This window comes from Symphalangus syndactylus, chromosome 11 (assembly GCF_028878055.3).
Source record: "Symphalangus syndactylus isolate Jambi chromosome 11, NHGRI_mSymSyn1-v2.1_pri, whole genome shotgun sequence".
Classification (NCBI taxonomy): domain Eukaryota; kingdom Metazoa; phylum Chordata; class Mammalia; order Primates; family Hylobatidae; genus Symphalangus; species Symphalangus syndactylus.
In genome coordinates, this window is record NC_072433.2 from 39,967,075 (window position 1) to 39,987,468 (window position 20,394).

The 20,394-nt window shown below is 38.9% G+C and overlaps 1 protein-coding gene across 1 annotated transcript in view; it reads right to left on the reverse strand.

Annotated features, from left to right (window-relative positions):
* FTO (FTO alpha-ketoglutarate dependent dioxygenase) overlaps positions 1–20,394 on the reverse strand; it is a 415,383-nt gene that overhangs the window by 272,144 nt on the left and 122,845 nt on the right. Inside the window, 2 exon segments of the mRNA XM_055232690.2 lie at positions 663–806; positions 18,149–18,776. Coding sequence (XP_055088665.1) covers positions 663–806; positions 18,149–18,776 — 772 coding nt within the window.

Here is a 20,394-nt window from a genome sequence, read left to right on the forward strand (position 1 = left end):
CAAAACTAGAAAAAGAAAAAAAAACTCTCACTACTAAGAACTAATACAGACAGGAAAGTATTTGTTAGTTATAATTTGACTTGGATGATTTAATACCTCTGATAAAGAATCCAGAAAATTGTTTAGCATATTTGAGGAACTCTGCATCTACATAGAAGAAAAAGAAAAACAACTTTTAAAAATTTAGGGCCGGGCATGGTGGCTCATGCCTGTAATCCCAGCACTTTGGGAGACTGGGGCAGGTGGATCACCTGAGGTCAGGAGTTTGAGACCAGCTTGGCCAACGTGGTGAAACCCCGTCTCTACTAAAAATACAAAAATTAACTGGGTGTGGTGGTGTGTGCCTGTAATCCCAGCTACTTGGGAGGCTGAGGGAGGAGAATTGCTTGAACCTGGGAGGTGGAAATGGCAATGGGCAGAGATTGCGCCACTGCACTCCAGCCTGGGCAACAAGAGTGAAGCTCCATCTCAAAAAAAAAAAAAAAAAAATTAGCGAGATCTCAAAAAAAGAAAAACCTGGTTACATGTTCTTATAAAGAAGTTTCACTATTAATATAAAATACTCCAAAAGTTTATTTCATAAGACATATTCAAAATATATACCCTATAATCTAAATTTAGATACTATAGTTTCAATATAATTTTGATTTTCCAAAGATTACCAAGCATGAAATAGCAGTCTCCTTGGTGAAGGGGTATCGCCAAACCAGGTGTCTCTATGTCCCACGAGATCTTAAAACCGACATGCCAAATATCAGGATCTCTGCCTTCAAGATGAGAGTCATCCTCACTTTCCTCTTCAGGGCCTGCCAAAAGAGAAGAAAATAATCAGAAAGGAAATGTTTAATCTAAGCTTCTGAATTTTATAATTGTTATTTTAGAAAGAATTGATATTTTAACAAAATATGAATATTAAATGAAATATATCTTCCCTTTATGTCATATTTTTAAAAAGATATTCTAGGTTATTTTTAACATGTCATTAATTTTTTCATCAGGAAACCTTAAATAGGCCAGGTGTGGAGGCTCACGCCTATAATCCCAGCACTTTGGAAGACCAAGGCGGTAGGATCGCTTAAAGCCAGGCATTCAAGACCAGCCTGGGCAAGAAATCAAGACCCCCATCTCTATTAAAAAAAAAAAAAATTCACTTTTTAAAAATAAAAAACAGATGTAAAGAGAAATTATGTTCTTAGGAAATAAGACTGAACATCACAGAAATGTCAGTACTTTCTAAATTCATCTAGAAATTAGACATAATATAAATAAAAAGACCAAAGGGATCGTTTTTTAGATGAATGGGGTTAGTAACTAGAAAAGCTGTTTCTATAATACACATGGAAATACAAACAAGCAAGAATAGCAAAGGAATGTTTTTCTAAATATATAAAGAGCAACTACACATCAATAAGATAAAGGCCAATAGACAAATTAAAAACTGAGCATGTTATAAAGACACAATACATAAAAGGAAATAAGACTAGCTCATAAACATATAAAAATATGTTCCAATTTATTCACATTAAAGAGATGCATGTTAAAGCCAAAAGAGATAAACTTTTCCAAATCAGAAAACATCAGTTTGAAAACAATACAGTGTTAGTAAGAATACAGTAAAATGGCACACTTACACTCTCTGTAGAGGACAATTTGGCAATACTATCAAAATTACAACTGCATAAGCTCTTTGACTCTTACAGAAATTACACTTTTAGAAATGTATACTAAAAGTCCTACATTCAGGGGCTGTAAAATGACTGTTGAGCAAGTATATTTGTTGTAGTATTGCTTGTAAGAGCAAAAGATCAGAAATTACTCAAATATTCATCAGTAGGTTTCTAGTTAAATAATGATCCCTCCAGACAATAAAATACTATGTAGTCACCAAAAATAATATGACTATATACAGATATGGAACTATCTAATGTATTTTCAGAGAAAAAAATAAATAGGCTATACTCATCTAGAAAACAAAGTACAGGCTGGGTGCAGTGGCTCACACCTGTGATCCCAGCACTTTCGGAGGCCAGGGCAGGAGGACTGCTGGAGCTCAGAAGTTCGAGGCCAGCCTGGACAACATGGTGAAACCCTATCTCTACAAAAAGTAAAAAAAATTAGTAGGGCATGGTGGCACGTGCCTGTGGCTCCAGCTACTCAGGAGGCTGAGGTAGGAGGATTGCTGGAGCCTGGGAGGTCGAGGCTGCAGTGAGTTGTGATAGCACCACTGCACTCCATTCTGGGCAACAGAGTGAGGCCCTGCCTCAAAATACATACAAATAAATAAATAAATATCAAGCACATATAATATTTCTGGAAGGACACTCAAGTCTGATTTTTCTGGAAGGATAATAATATAATATTTATAATACTTCTGGAAGGATACACAAGACTGGAATACAACATTTCTGGAAGGATACTCAAGACTAATCTTTCTGGGGTACAAGAGTGGGAGACACACTAAAAAAGGTAGAAGATATACACACTATGATTTGCCTATAATCACAGCCCTGCAGGAATAACTCTACATAAAAACTTTTAAAAGTTAATTTAATAATTATTTATTGAGCACTTACTATTTACTGGGCATTGCGCCAGGCATGTGGGTTATGTCAGTGACTGAAACAAAGAGCTATGCCCCACTGGAGCTTTTCCTTTTAGTGGAGCTGTAAATGTGCATCACTGATTACCATGAAGGGGACATTTTAAATTGAAATTCCATCAGACTTTAAACTGCTGTACTAGACTCTCATCTTCCAGGGCAGAGTCTGTTTTTCTATTTCATCCACAATTATAGCCCTAGTGACTGGCACAGAGAAGGCATTCAATGAACACCGTGGCTTGCTTAAACAAAATGTTCTTTTAGTTCACACCATTCACAGTCCTTGTGCTAGATGGCAGGGAAAGAAAATGTTAATTTGGAAGAAAAAAACAAAAATGCCTCAAATTTAAAACCAAAGGACATAAGAAAGCATGGCATTGCTGCTAAACTAGTACAGTCCTCAGTACTAAAGAAGTTTAGAGAAGAGAGAGGTTCAATGACAGAACTAGAGCAGAACTCTTAGAGAAGGTCAAACCTGAAAGACAACAGTGTTTAGACTGGCAGAGGGTAGAATAAGAAGTAATGCAAAAAGACAAAAAGATGCAAAGCTTTCAAAATGGACAATAAAGCATGCTTTCCCTGGGCTGTATCATGTACATATCACATAAACAATTTAAAAAATACACACGTCCCAGATGGCACACATAGAATCCCTAAATTCTGAATGTCGTATTCTACCGCCAACTGTGCAGAAGGGTCAAAAGCAGTGAAAGGAAGGAAAAAAAAGAAACTCCCCTTTATAACTATTCATTCACATTAATTTGCACTAGGCATGGTGAAAATGAACAAATCAGAAAGCCAAGTTCATGGTCTCTGCAAGGAAGGAATGCTGCTAAATGACTTTTAAGGACACATCTTACTTTGGATACTCTTTCCCCTAAGTTTGGTCTAAAATCTAACACTGCCATATTAACAGTATCTTACCTTTTTTCACACCTGCCATTCTAATACATGTTTTCTCAAGTACTTTTTAATTAAGAACATCTTTTAATTAGGTTTTTTTTAAAAGAAAAACAATAAAAGTCCAAAGCCATTTCCTAGGTTAATTTAAAAAACATTTTTTTATAAACCTTCTAGAATGGGAATGATAAATACCTTTATATCAGGGACATGACTGATTGGCTGGTTGCGGCTTTTTAGAGCCCTAGTGGAGAAGAAATCTGAAACTTTCTCTTAGCTCAGCAGGAAAGAGTGTTATGATCAATTACTGATGTCTGTCATGGGCACCACAAGGGTTAGTGAGTGGCAGCACCAGCACTAGATAGTTGCTATCCATGTCTGATGACATTCTACAGGCATTTCTTATTGATACATAATACATTGTTACACTTGAAAATACCAGAATTTGCTAAACTAGAGTTTGTGGACCAGACAAGAACTCACAAAGGTGTGTAGCTTGACCTGAACCATATTTCCTTAACAAATCTAAATGAGTTGCCAACTGATAAAAGGACTTTGCCTAAAAATCCAAATTCCCAGCTACCCTTGAATTACAAGATCTGGTATCACTGAGCCAGTCACAAGTGGCTCTAGGGAAGAAGTAGCTGCCCATTTTAGACAAGGATGTGACCTTTGCTAGTCGCCAGCCCCACAGCCACTTCACCTTAGTCATTTGAGGTACCTGCCTAACTACAGCAAAGTCTGTGACCCTTGCTCAAGAGCTGGGTTGCAGAGATCACAGGCAAATCAGTCCCATGACCTGCTTTTGCAAAATAAAGTTTAACTAGAACACAGTCATGCCCATTCATTTACATAAATGGCTGCTTTCACACAGACGGCAAGGTTGAGTAGATAAGACACAGACTATAAGACCCACAAAGCCAAAAGTACTTACTTCTGGGCCTTTACAAAAAAAAATTTGCCAACTCCTGTTCAAAAGTCTTGATATTTGTGATCTGATGTCTACTGCACATTTTAGTAAAGAAGTTGAGGCTGCATAAAATAATTATGATGTAATGTGACTAATACCTAATAATGTAACATGACTAATGACAGCATACAATATAATAATTAATGCTAAATTAATCGATATCCAGATCACCTTAGCAAAAGAATATGATATAAAAATTATGTTTATATTTGTGATAACCCAAGACTTGGCTGCTTCATTTTAGGGGGCACTAATGATTACAGATATAGCAAACAGCACAAGAAAAAAAAAGGAAATATTTTAGGAAGATTTTTCACATGTCCCTTTCTGGTCAAATCAACTATAACTTCTACCATTGAAGTCCACACAAAATGAAAAAGAAATAAAAAGGCCCAGGTGTGGTGGCTCACACCTGTAATCCCAGCACTTTGGGAGGCCGAGGCAGGCGGATCACGAGGTCAGGAGATTGAGACCATCCTGGCCAACATGGTGAAACCCCATCTCTACTAAAAATGCAAAAATTAGCTGGGTGTGATGGCATGTGCCTGTAATCCCAGCTACTCAGGAGGCTGATGCAGGAGAATCGCTTGAACCCAGGAGGCGGAGGTTGCAGTGAGCCGAGATTGCGCCACTGCACTCCAGCCTGGTAACATAGTGAGACTCCATCTCAAATAAATAAATAAATAAATTAATTAATTAATTAAAAGAAAACCAATTTAATGACTTCAAAAAAATAATTTTCAAACTATAAGGAACCGTTTTTATGAAGTTTTAATGCCACTGCATGTGGACAGTCTATTAAGTGGGAATCTTTATAGGGTAACAGTCTGCTTGACTACTTTCCCTTCTAACTTTCATCCTGGTACTCTTCTCAAGCTGGCATCAATAAAGACAATTAGAGACAATAATTGCAATTAGTCTTTCTTGATGTCTCCTAAAAATCCAACACCTTTGAAATCTGCGCAGTAAAATGATAGTTTCGTGAGAGTTTTTCCCTTCCTTAGGCTGTGTAGGGAGGAGGAAAGTTTTACATCTGATAAACTTTTATTGTTAAATATAGTGTTCTTACTTCTCAGTGAAATCAACTTGTAATTACCTATAGCAACTGTAACTGATTACTCTTGCCCCATGTTATTTTGGCAACAAGCAGAGGCAACAGGTTCTTACTTGCCTTTAAGCCTCAATAAAATTAGAAAGATTTTAAGTACCTCAGTGTGTTTGGTGCACTCCCAGCTCCCACTAACCAAACTGTTAAATAAGTAGGAGATGTGACAAAATACAAAAGACTGTTAAGTTTAAAAGTCAAGTTTAAATTGTCCAAAACTTCCCCCCAAAATTAACCCATTCAATGTTTTATGCCAGCTAGTTTTTGAGAAAAAATTCTATTTAATAAAGGACAAAATATTTTGTTTACATTTCTAATTATAACCACAGCTCTATAGGAAACAAAGACAGAAGCCAGAGTATGACAGTAGAGACTACAGTGATACTCGAATAAAATATACCACAAAAAATTCTGTACCATATTTAATAACATACATAATAGTGTATGTCAAGAACTTCCCTCATAGGTTCAGTACATATTCATCATCACCATACATTTAAATAGCCCTCTTTCTTTCTTTCTGTTTTTTTGAGACGAGAGTCTCGCTCTGTTGCCCAGGCTGGAGTGCAGTGTCGTGATCTTGGCTCACTGCAACCTCCACCTCCCAGGTCCAAGTGATTCTCCTGCCTCAGCCTCCTGAGTGGTAGGGATTAGAGGCATGTGCCACCACACTTGGCTAATTTTTTGTTAAAAATAGCCCTATTTCTTATTCTCTACTTTCTATTTCCTTAGCCAAGGGCTAAGATACAAAAGATTCTCAGCTTGGTGTGGTGGTTCACACTTGTAATCCCAGCACTTTGGGAGGCTGAGGCAGGCAGACCACTTAAAGTCAGGAGTTCAAGACCAGCCTGGCCAACATGGTGAAATCCCATCTCTACTAAAAATACAAAAATTAGCCGGGTGTGGTGGCACATGCCTGTAATCCCAGCTACTCAGGAGGCTGAGGCAGGAGAATCGCTTGAACCTGGGAGGCGGAGGTTGCAGTGAGCCGAGATAGTGCCACTGCACTCCAGCCTGGGTGACAGAGCAAGACTCCATCTCAAAAAAAAAAGATTCCCACTCTTGTGATTACTTCCTCTGTTTCTTTAACTCCACACCTAGAGGAGCTTTAAAAGGCTGGTCCCTTGCTATCCATGTCACAGATCTTGAGGCAGGAGAAACTCGCAAGTTGTAGATGGCCAGCTGGTACCATGGAGTCTAATGATGCCTTATCTGTCCAGTGCTGATCTTTGACATTCCCACATCTGGGACGGGAAATCCATTTTGTAGAATGAAAGGAGACAGAAGGCAAAAGGGGAAAGTGTGACATAGGGAAGACACATTCTAGGAGGGAAATGGCATGGTGTGTGTATAAGAGCACAATCAATTCCCAGCTGCAAGAGTGTCACATGAATGACATGGACTTGCAAGAGAAGAGCCTGGAGAGGTGGGTGGAGACCAGGATATGGGTTTATGAACCACAGGAAAGAATCTAGACCTTACACTGAGGCTACTGACAGACACTAAAGCCTTTTTCACCAGTCAGATCTGTTTTCAGAATGATCTCTCTAGAAGGTACAGGCTTCTTCGTGCATAATTACTACACTTTTTCTAGACAGGTTCCCAACGTAGTAACAAATGGGTACTGGATAAGCCAGAGAGCATTTAGGAAACACAGCTGATGGACTATATCACTAGGAAAGAAAGGTTAGCCAAGGAGAAGCCTCCCTGCCAGAGTTCTAGAGTTTAGAAATGCTTTCCTTGATAGGCTGCAAGAAAAGCTTGCTGCTGACACAGCACATACTCCTTCTCAGCAACGGAGCAATGAATGGTCTGAAAAAATGGAGAATTTAGAAAAGTCTGAAGCGGTGGGGAAAAAAAAAAAAAACCTAATCATTCCCAGCTCAGAATCTATAACAAGAAGCTGCTCTCAGATGCCTCGAAACAAGCAATTCAAGACAAACGTAGTCCCTTGACACAGATAAATTGTAAAATTAATTATAAGTTTTCTAGGATTTCAGGTGAAATTGTGAAAACTCTTTACAGAAAAATCTAAAGCCCTTCAACATCAATCCGTCAGCTTTCAGATTAAGCATTTGGGGAAAAAATTTAAGATAAAAATATTCACAGTACAAAGGAGAACCTCATTACATCATGTTTCATGGACTTGGGAGAAAAATTGAAAGTATGAAAAGGAGAGAAAAACTGCTATGTGGGCCGTTAGATAAAGCTTCAAAATCACTATATTATCTGAAGTAAAATACAAACTCAGGTAAGGAAGCAGAGATACTTCTCAAACAATATTCTCCAAACCAGAGCTTCTAACAGTAGAGGTTTCAATTCCTTGGGCAACCTCAGGAAGGTATAAAGAGAGTGAAGGTATAAAGAGAGTTGTGGAGACTCACAGGAAACCCTTACACTGTAAATAACACAGAAACCAGAACCGAACTGCGTTAATCAAAAGAGGGTCATTATTTGTTCATCTAGCTTCAGGTAAAGCTTGATCCAGAGTTCAAAGTACACACCCAATACCCAGTTTCTCTCCTCCCCAAAGCTCAGGAAAAAGAGAGAGTGGCCACAAAAGCTAGGGGCAGTCATTTGGGGGCCATGAGCTTTAGAATGCCCAAAAGAGGGAGGGAAAGAAATTTGAAACTGATCACATCATTACTGTTGGAACAAAGTCCACTTGAAGCCAGTGAGAACCCTGTTCTTAGGATGAAGTGAGACAATTCCTTGCCTTTTTAAATTAAGCCTCTTTAGGTCTGGAATTATTATTTGCTATCTAAAAAATCCTATTACTAAACAGAGACTGCAGTTGCAGAAATCAAAGAGTTACTGAACAGTGGCCACAATGTAACTGAATAGTACAAACTCCTCAAGAACAACAAATACTTAACTGATTTGGGGCAAAAAATACTCATTTGCCACTATATGCGGATACAAAGAAGGATGAAGACACAAATTACATCTTTAAGGAGCTTACAAGTTTACAAGTCTAATTCAAACACACATAAAACTATTTATGGCCTTAGAAGTCAGGAGAGTGTTTACTGTTGTGGGGAAGCAGACACTGGAAGGCAGCACTTCTAGAATGCTGATATGTTTCATTTCTTGACCAGGGTGCTAGGTACACAGATATGTTTACTTTACGGCAATTCTTCAAGCTGTATGTTTATGATATATGTTATATTTCAATACTGAAAATTCAATAGACAGGCCGGGTGCAGTGGCTCATGCCTGTAATCTCAGCACTTTGGGAGGCTGAGGCAGGTGGATCACCTGAAGTCAGGAATTCGAGACCAGCCTGGCCAATATGGTGAAACCTTGTCTCTACTAAAAATACAAAAATTTGCTGGGCGTGGTGGCCCGCGCCTGTAATCCCAGCTATTCAGGAGGCTGCAGCAGAAGAATAACTCGAACCTGGGAGGTGGAGGTTGCAGTGAACCGAGATTGTGCCATTGCACACCAGCCTGGGTAACAAGAGCAAAACTCCATCTCAAAAAAAATAGGTTGGAAGTTAAGAAAATCTCCCAGATATTAGACTAAAAAACAAACATAAAGATTGAAAATAAGGTAATAAACAAGAAAACTAGAGGAAGAGTCCAGAAAGTTAACTAAATCATATGCATTCCAAAGAGATGAGAAAACTGCAGAAGAAGAAATAACTAACAAAGCAATTCAAGAAAATGTCCAACAATTGAAGGGCATGATTGAAAGCCCTACACAATGACAGTAAAATGAGTGAAAAATATCACTGTGAAATTGTAAAGCATTCAAAAAAAGATCCAACAAAAAAAGCGACATAAAAGCTGAAGAAAAATTCAGAACTCTTAACATGAACACTGTAAGATAAAAGACAGTAATGCAATGTCACTACGATTCTGAAAAAAATATTATTTCCTAACAAGGTTTTCATACTGGAAGAATCTACATATGCCAAGGTGGAATAAAGATGATTGAAGACATTTAAGGTCTTAAAAATTTACCTCCTAAGCATCCTTTCTGAAGAAAACATTGTAGGACATGCTCCACCAAAATAAGAAAACAGTCAGGAAAGTGCAAGGCCAGGATGCAGGAATGTGAGGAGTCCACAAAAGACAGAAGTAAAGGAATCCACTGCATTACAATGAAGAGATCACGGAAGGGGATCCCCATGCATCAGGCATAGAACGCCAGATTAGAGCAGACGAGAAGACTCTGGAAGACAGTGCTCCAAGAAAATGAAACGGACAGAATATCTGATGGTTCTGAAGCTCTTGAGAAGAGGAGATGTGGTAGATAGCAAGGGATTTAATTAGTCATAACTACATAGAAAACTATACAAATACACAAAAAGCAAGACTACCATTAATGCAAGAAAAAAAGTTGAAAAGAAAAGGATAACAGATCACAGGTCCTGGAAGGCATTCTCATGTATATATATATGATAACTATAAAGGCTGAATAGTGATATAATCAAAATTACAGTAAATCTATAATGGGAATCAGAAGCATGTACATGTGTAGGCAGGCAGGGAGAAAGAAGAGAGCTAAGTAAATCTTCACCTTCCATATCAGGAAGCCAATATATAATGTTCAAAAAATCTAAGTATGTTATCAACTACCAAAAGCATTACCTGAAAGAAAAGAGTAGAAATGATTACCTGTGGAAAGGAAATTGGGAAGAAAAGGTGTAAAAACTCCTGCTTTTTCTTCCTTAACAAATCTTATAAATATATTTGACTTGTAAAAATGATATGAATGAATAATTTTGATAAAAACTAAAAATAACACAGCATTGAATGCTTACTATGTGCTAATTACTGCTGTTATGTTCTTGGCACTTTACAAGTGTTTAATTCTCACAATCTTGAGGTGGATACAGCTCTGATCACTATTTTACAGATGAGAAAACTGAGTCACAAGTAATTTAAGTAACTTGCTTAAGGTCCCATAGCTAATTAATACCAATATGAATGATGTCATTCAGTAGTATAGAATTTAAGTGCCTAATCAATGTCATGGACAGTAAAGTCTATTCCACTGTTCTCTGATCCCTTGCTCATCACATTAATATATCATTAAAAGTTCAGGCCAGGCGCGGTGGCTCGTGCCTATAATCCCAGCACTTTGGGAGGCCGAGGCGGGTGGATCACAAGGTCAGGAGATCGAGACCATCCTGGCTAACATGGTGAAACCCCGTCTCTACTAAAAATACAAAAAATAAGCCAGGCGTGGTGGTGGGCACCTGTAGTCCCAGCTACTCGGGAGGCTGAGACAGGAGAATGGCGTGAACCCGGGAGGTGGAGCTTGCAGTGAGCCAAGATTGCGCCACTGCACTCCAGCCTGGGCAACAGAGCGAGACTCCATCTCAAAAAAAAAAAAAAAAAAGTTCAGCTATCCTTGAAGAAAACATTGCAAGTCATTTATCTGATAAGGAATTAATATCTAGAATACATAAGGAACTCACAAAACTCAACAACTAAAAAACAGCCAAATTCAAAAATGGGCAAACAACTGGAATAGACATGTCTCCAAAGAAGATATATAAATGGCTAAGAACATGAAAAGATGTTCAACATCATTAATCATTAGGAAAGTGCATATCAAAACCACAAGGAGATACCACTTCATACCCATTATGATGGCTGTTATCAAAAAACAGGGAACAGTAAGTGTTGGCATAGATGTGGAGAAATTAGAACCCTTGTGCATTGCCAGTGAGAATGTAAAACAGTTCAGTTGCTGTAGAAAACAGTATAGCAGTTCCTCAAAAATGTCAACATAGACCTATCATTTGATCCAGCAATCCTACACAAAAGTACATACACAAAAGTACATACACAAAAAAAGTATATACACAAAAGTACTGAAAGCAGAGACTCACACAGATATTTGTATACAGAGATATTTGTTCACAGCAACTTTATCCACCATAGCCAAAAGATGGCTATTATGAATAGCCGATGGATGAAACAATCAACAAAATGTGGTATATTCATACAATGGAATATTATTCATCTTTAAAAAGGAATTTAATTCTGATACATGCCATAACATAGATGAATCTTGAGGACACTATGTTAAGTAAAATGATTGTATTAGTTCGTTTTCATGCTGCTCATAAAGACATCCGAAACTAGAAACAAAAAGAGGATTAACTGGACTTACAGTACCACATGGCTGGGAGGCCTCTGAATCATGGCAGGAGGCAAAAGGCACTTCTTACATGGCAGTGGCAAGAGAAAATGAGGATGAAGCAAAAGCGGAAACCCCTGATGAACCCACCAGATCTCGTGAGACTTACTCACTATCATGAGAATAGCACGGGAAAGACCAGCCTCATGATTCAACCACTTCCTCCTTGGTCCCTCCCACAACATGTGGGAATTCTGGGAGAAACAATTCAAGTTGATATTTGGCCAGGGACACAGCCAAACCATATCAATAATCTAGACACAAAAGGTCAAATATTGTATGATTCCACTTATATGAGGTACCTAGAATAGTGAAATATAATACAGACAGAAAGCAGAACAGTGGTTACCAGGAAGTGGGGGAAGGAGAAATGGGGAGTAATTGTTTAAATGGGTACAGAGATTCAGTGTAGCATGATGCTTAATGCCACTCAACTGTACAGTTAATATGGTTATAATGCTTAATTTTATGTATATTTTATTGAAATAAAAAAGGATACAAGGGAATGAGCTACTGATACACATAACAACATGGATGAATCTCAAAATAACTATGCTAAGTTAAAGAATCGTGCACATATATAATTCTATCTGGTTAAAATTCTAGAAAATGCCAACTCATCTAGTGACAGAAAACAAATCCAGGCTGACGCAGTGGCTCACACCTGTAATTCCAGCTCTTTGGGAGGCTCAGCAAGGAGGATCTCTTCAGGCCAGGATTTCAAGACCAGCCTGGGAAACATATTGAGACCCAGTCTCTACAAACAAATAAAAAACAATAAAAAAAGAAAACATCTGTCAGGAAGAGGAATTGCAAAGGGGCACAAGGAAACTTCTGAAATAATGGGTATGTTCATTATCTTGATAGTGGGGATAGTTTCACAGGTGTGTTGAAACTTATAAAACTATAAATGTTCAATATGTATAGCTTATTGTACGTCAGTTATTCCCGAATAAAGCCATTCACAGAGGGGAGAAAATGTAGCCATTCTTACAGGCTTAGCCTTCTCTTGACAAATGGGAGACGCCACTGCTGGTCATCCTTTCTCACCGGTGCTGAAACACTGCCACTCTCTTTGTTGGTAAAAAGTTATAGGACTGTATTTACACATTTCTCCCCTGCTCTGCCTCTTCTAATCTAGACCATCATATCTCTAGTCTGGATTACTTTGGTCACCTCTGTGGGCTCTCCTGTTTCTGGTGTTGCTTCCCTTCTTCTACTCCTCAGTGGCTCCCCATCTCACTCCAAATCCAATACCTGTCATGTATTCTAACATGACAAAGCCCTATCTTCTGCCACCCATTTACTTGTCCCTTTGTCTTCATTTCGTTTCCTCTTCTCTCACTCTATTCCATCCACACTTGTTGCTTCTGAAACATCCCAATCATGTTCTATCTTCCCACCCATGTGCTGCCCCTTCAAATTTCTCAGTGGCTCAATCTCTCCTTCCAATCTGCTTAAATGTTACCCCCTCAACAAGGCCTTGCCTGGCTCTCCTATCTAAAATTGTAAGATGATCCCTCACCCTTGTTACACAATCTACTTTTATTTTCTGTTTTCCCTTGCTAGAATGTGAGCTCGATGAGGGCAGGAATTTTTGTCTGTTTTGTTCACTGATACATGCTCAGCATCTAGACAACTGACTAGCAAATAGTAGACGCTTATTGTTAAATGAAAAAATAATTGCATAGGCATGAAAAAAATGTAACTTTGTAGATCAAGTAAGTTTTTTCCCCCCTTTGGTCTTCTTGTAAGCCTTCTTGGCTCTTCATGGGAGACCTTATTGTTAAATGAATACATAACTGGCTGGTCACCCCAAAAAATGTGACTTATAAGACCAAACAAGTTTTACTGAGCAGTATAAGTGATTTCAAAAATCATTGACAAGGCACAGCATGATACAATAAAACAAAGCTAGGTCGAATAAGCTTTGAGATTTTAGACAGGGATGCTGGGAAGCTAAGATAACATTAAACATCACAGCGTTTTTATGAATACTCCAAAACTCCAAGCTGTAATTATAAACTAGCTTTTCATGGTCTCAGTGAGAGCTGAGAAATATAGAGCAAGTCATGTTAAAATAGAGATTCAAGAATTATGGGAACAAATTTCCATCCTTAAGGGGATGCAATTTTTCCCAAATCAAAGACATGAATGGAAATCCTAGAATTCCAAGAACATTATTGCGAAGTCTCTACTTTCCAGCCTATCACATGCTCAACAGGAAACATGGATCGGTTTCTTCCTTTTGTGAGCCTTCCTGGGTTTTGGATACTTGTTTGTTTGTTTGTTTGTTTGTTTGTTTGTTTGTTTGTTTTGAGACGGAATCTCGCTCTGTCGCCCAGGCTGGAGTACAGTGGCACGATCTCAGCTCACTGCAACCTCTGCCTTCCAGGTTCAAGCAATTCTACTGCCTCAGCCTCCCGAGTAGCTGGGACTACAGGTGTGCACCACCACGCCCAGCTAATTTTTGTATTTCTAGTAGAGACAGGGTTTCACCATGTTGGCCAGGCTGGTCTTGAACTCCTGACCTTGTGATCCACCTGCCTTGGCCTCCCAAAGTGCTGGGATTACAGTCGTGAGCCTCCGCACCCAGCTGCCTTCCTGGCTCTTTGTGGGAGTCTGGAAAATAATGTCAAGAATATGCAATACTTGGCACTAGTTTAAAATCTTAAGAATTGCTTTTCTTTCTAGAAAGACAATTCCACAGAAAATGTTTCCTTCCAAACAAAGAAACAAAAATGATAGCCAATAGTTACTGTTGATCTAAGTGATGTTTCTGAAGGTGTTCCAGTCAAAGAACAAGGTGCTGGACCATATTAAACACTGGATTTTTAATGCCTTCCCCGCTAAAGTTCATTTTTTATAGCTAGGAGTAACAAGCAATTGCCAGCAAAGCTGGAATAGGAAAATCAAATATTCTGCCTATTTACATATGGTTCCCCGAAGCCATTCCTGATTAAAAATTGTACCATTTCAATCTTCCTACTGGAGATATCTATTAACTAGAACGGCATGTGAAAGCCAATGAATTTAGTATATAATTACACGTATCCTATACAAATTACTTCTCAATGACCTCTACTCATGAAAATAAACCAAAGAGGGATGACTGGCTCATTATAAATCTACAGGAAGATTTCTCTGGGAAAAGGTATTGAGAGCAGAGTCTTGAAAGATCTTAAGCTTCAACTGAATTTAATTTCAGCAGGAAGCAATCACTTCTGTATCTGAATTCCCAATGCATTTTACGTGAACCTCTCCAGTGGCAAGGAACACTTTCCAACTTAAATCCCTGCTCTTGTCACTAAGTAGCAATGTGACCTTGGCCAAGCCACTTCCCTTCTCGGTGTTTTCATTTGTAAAATGAGAGGCCAGAATCAAGTGATTTCAAAAGTCTCTTTCAAACCTAATGTTTCATCATTTCATAATTATAATCACGAGCGCCCACCTAACCTCACCTATTACCTCAAAGTGAGAAAGCCATTGATTTACCTTTGGAGTTCCCATACTGTCTAGAACAGCTCATTGACAAACAAGTTCAAGGACACAGAAAAAAATACAATTCTCTGAAGTGTCCACTCTCTGTGACCTCCTTAAGCCCTTCTCAACCTCAACCAAGGTTTTAAACCAAATGATTCTCTTCAAGTCCACCTTTGCCATAGTTCTGGCATTCTGCCAAGGATTATAAGACCAGAAAACTAAACAGATATCACTTGTCACTTAGAAGACATGCGCCCACCACAGAGTTTCAAGGCACATGCTTTGTAAACCATCTGACCCAGAGCCACATGCTTTGTACACCGTCTGACACACAGCCAGACACCTACAGAAAGGTTCTGTTTCATCAAATAAGATAATCTGATGCATTCCAATCATCTGACAGTATGTGCTAGAAAGCTACAGCAGACGTGGGTGAGAAGTAAAGCTGGAGAAAGGAAGACACCAGGACCTGCAAGAAAAAGCAAGTGGAACATCCCCTTAACCTCTCCAGAAGGTGTACATTTTAAAAACCCAAGTCCCTGGCTGGGCGCGGTGGCTCATACCTGTAATCTCAGCACTTTGGGAGACCAAGGCATGCAGATCACGAGGTCAGGAGTTCGAGACCAGCCTGGCTAGCATGGTGAAACCCCGTCTCTACTAAAATTACAAAAAATTAGCTGGGAGTAATGGTGCATGCCTGTAATCCCAGCTATTTGGGAAGCTGAGGCAGGAGAATCACTTGAACCCAGGAGGTGGAGGTTGCAGTGAGTTGAGATCGTGCCACTGCACTCCAGCCTGGGAGATAGAGCAAGACTCTGTCTCAAAAAATTAAAAAAGTAAAATAATAAAATCCCTGAGATGACTACACTGCTGGGATAAGAAACACCTGCTCATAATGCACATAGCCTTAGGTGTTAAGATTCTGAAGCCTGGATATTTGTGCTCAAATCCTAACTCCGCTAATTACTTGCTGCATCACCATGAACAAGTTAATCAACCTTCTGTGACTCAGTTTCCTCATCTGTAAAATGAGCATAGCAATAGTACTTCATTACTATTTTGTTCTTTGAATTGTTGGGAAGATAAAATGAGTTAATGCATGTAAAATGCTTATAACAGCATGTAGCACATAGTAGGTGCTCAATAAATGAGCATTCCCAGTATTGCTATTATTATTAGATGGAGTTCTGAGAATTTCTGGGGTTAAGAGAACAAAGGAGTTTGCACACCGCTCTTACAGATTCAAACTCTACAGTTCCCTCGTTAAGTACCAACATTTCTGTATTTATATGTAATTTATATTTGTATACTTTATCAGTCTTAATTACTCCTGAGCATAGAAACTATTCATTAGACATTTAAATTCCTTTCTGAAAGATATTCTAGGTTTCAAAAACTACTTGATCACCCACGCCGAAGGGAGTACAATAGGACTATTAAACTGGAGGGCTGAGAGTAACTGGGAGCACAAAGACATCTTTGTAGAGCTTTGTACTATCACATACCACTGCTTCAGGTTTGGAGAGTTGTCTCCTTAAGAAAGAAACTAACTCCATTGTTCGTTCACATCAGAGTTCTTGGATGTGATAGTTCTTAAATCCCTGGCAAGTCCTTATTAAAGATCAGAGGATCTCAGTTCTTTCCATTAGGACAGCATTAAATCCCTTCAAGCGATTTTCTTAGGTCAGCATCATTATTTGAGATGCCAGGGAAAGTGGTGAAATTTCCAAATGCTAAACTAGTTCCTTGTTTCAGACTGAAGACATAAGGTAAAGTTAGAAAAAATATTAGTAGTTCTGAGGAAATTTTTGAGACTGGGAAATTGTAAGAAATTTAAAGAGTACTTTAAAGATCTTTTTTTTCTTGAATCTCTTTTCCAAAACAGTCATTTTAGTAAATAAATAACAACAACAAACAAAAATCCAATCAAATAACTAGAGTTGTCAGAAAATAATGACCCTGGAAAGTTCCAGTCATTCCCTGATGGGATATCCAGAATTCTGGTTTTCCAAACATCTTCCAGTAAATCAGACAGGAGAGCTGATACTATGTCTTGTATCCCTTTGCCAAATAATCAGGCACAAAAGAAAGTCAACAGAGTCATGCTCTCCTCGATCTGTTCAACTACCATTTTTGTAATTCTATTCTAAGGAAAAATGAGGGCCATAAACACAGAGAAACAATAAAAGAAGAAGAGAAATTTGGGTGGGCTACTAAGAGGTGGCCTATGATCTCTGTTTCAAGGGGATTATATATCAAAAAATGCAAGAACAAGTCTACCACAGCCACCCAACAAGGTCGAAAACTGCAGAATTGGGTAGAGGGCTAGGGAGTTTCCTGAAAATAGAGGACTGTCTGCTTACAATACCTACCTCAATTGCTTCTGGCAAGGAAGGACAGTAGTTACAAACTATATGAAGCCAAGAACAAGCCCATATTTGACAAATCACACCCATCAAGATAGTGATGTCAACCATAATAAAATATTTTGGCAAGTCTGGAAATGTGCACCTGTGGGAACCTGGAAAGATTTGACAGATTTTTGTTTTCCCAGCTCTTTATCAGCAAGTTAATTATAGCAACTGTACAATCTCCTCTGAGATGTAGAGAAAGACAGTTGGCTGTCTGAAACCAAGAGGCTGCTCTCCTGGGCACACGAGAGACAAATGACAGTAGTGCTTACGTGTGAAAATATTCTGAGTACAGTATAACAATGAGCCAGCTAGCATGGCTAGATGAGAAAGAGGCATGTTCTGCAGACATACAGGTGTGACAAGACTAAAAAGGACACATGATACACACACACGCATGTGCATATACACACGCAAGCACACATACAAACATGTTCATGTATATGCGTGTGTATCTCCAGAGCCTAAACAACTCGGGTCATATTATTACATACAGGGCTGCTTTTTCCAAGAGCAGACTGTACCTTCACAGCTATAACTGTACACTGCCACCGCTGACCTGTCCACCAGATTTTCATCATGATGCCAGCTCACTGCCATTTTCCCCATGCCAAAATAAGGTTCCTCTTTCAGGTATGGCATTTTCTGAGGATCCATGAAATTCAGCAAAGTTACGTTGTATGCTGCTCTGCTCTTAATGTCCACTTCATCTTGTCCATTGTAGGATGACCCCATCCCAACCCTGGGGAAATCTGCAGACATACACAATGGCACAGCATCCTCATTAGCCTTCTCTTTGGCAGCAAGTTCTTCCAAAGCCTGGATGGTTTCTATCTGCAGGTAGTCATTGAGCTTGAGGAAGGTCTCACAAGCAGCGGCTATTTCAGCCTCGGTGTGTTTTATATTAGACCCTTTCACTGGCCAGGGGACCGTAAAGAGCCTGGTGTTCAGGTACTTGTAGGTGCAGCCTGGATTACCAATGAGGATGCGAGATACCGGAGTGAGCAGATCTTTGCCTTGGATCCTAACCAGGTCCCGAAATAAGCAGCCATGCTTGTGCAGTGTGAGAAAGGCTTCTTGAACCTCTTTATGGAGCTCCTCAGATACACTGCTGGCTTCTCGGAGAATTAGTTTAGGATATTTCAGCTGCCACTAAAACAAAACCAAAGCAAAAACAGACGTTGATGTATAGTCATAACTGCATTATTTCCAAAGGTGTGTTTCTTTGTATGCATTTGGGGAGTTGTGGGGGGACTACCTGGTGGTTATTTCTAAATATGAGTCACATCTTCCTAGCCCAAAACAGAAAACCAAATAAAACAAATGTCATCAAACTCTGCACTCAAGATTTTAAGTTCAAGCTCAAATTACTAACAATCTTTAATAAAAAACAAAAAATAATAATGTGGGTCCTGATACACCAGGATTACTCTGTGACCACTTTTTCTCACCCTAAATCTCAACACCATTTTATTAACTGCTTATTATCTAAAATATTTATTAAGTGCGTACTATGTACCAGGTACTGTTGTAAGTTATTTGTGTGCATTAGCTCATTTTAACTCTATGCATAGCATTATTATCTCCAGTTTATAAATGAGACCACTGAAACACAGAGACATTAATTTGACCAAAGACATTAATTTGCCCAAAGTCACACAGCTGGCAAATATTGGAGCTGGAATTTAAAGCCCCTGGACACCAACTCCTGGCTTCCAGGGCATGAGTTCTTAACCACGAGAATGCATTATCTCTCAATAAATGACAAACTGGTTTCTGCTTAACACTTTCACAAAAAGAGAACCCACTTCTCTTCAGGAGTTAGACATTAAGTTCCATGAACACAAAAGCCACGGCAATTTTGCTCATGGCTATAATACGAGTGTCCAGAATTTACTCAGTAAATGGTAAAAGAATGAATAAATGGATTCGTGGATGGATGAATGAGGTGTTACTACCTTGCAATTCTAGAAAGTTCTAATAATTCTACTGGTGTCACTGGAGGAGAGTAATATTAGCCAATTCCCTCCCCTAATACAGAAATACATTGAATGATTAATGTAGGTTAGGGCTGCATTAGCTTTTCGGCTACCACTTTCCTTAGAACCTGGCATGTGAATCGGTGTCAGGCTGGGTTTCCTGATTCTGTATAATGCAACTGATTTATTTGTAACCAAATCACGGGATTTTACATTTACCTCTGTAACGTTTGATCTGATTTGTCCCTTCCTAGTTTTAGGCTGTCTTAAAGAAAGAGTCAGACATGATCAACACATTAACCTGTCCTCCCTGTATTGTGCTGCCCACCATTGTTAAGATACCTTCCTTCTCTGTCTTCATTCAGTAATTACCATTCATATGATAGACAGGGCAACACCAGTATTCTTCCATACATTTTTTTTCATGCAACATCTGTTTATTGAGCACCTACCACCAGATGGAAATAAGGTCCCTGCTCTCACAAAGCTTTCTACCAAATCAAGTAAATAAATAAAGAAAAGCAACCCCAAATTGTGTTAAGCACTAAGACAGAAACAAACCAGTAGGAAATCTTATTAGAGCAGGAAGAATTCTCTAAGGAGACGGGATTTAAGCTGAGATCTTCAGGAAAAAGAAGGCACCAGAAATATGACAAGCCAGAGCAAGTGCTTCCCCGAAACACAGACCAAAGAAGCCAAAGGCACTCAGGAAAAAGACCAACCTATTCTAGGGACAAAAAAAGGCTTGTTTTACTAGAGCACAAGAGCCAAAGACAGAGTGACATGCGACG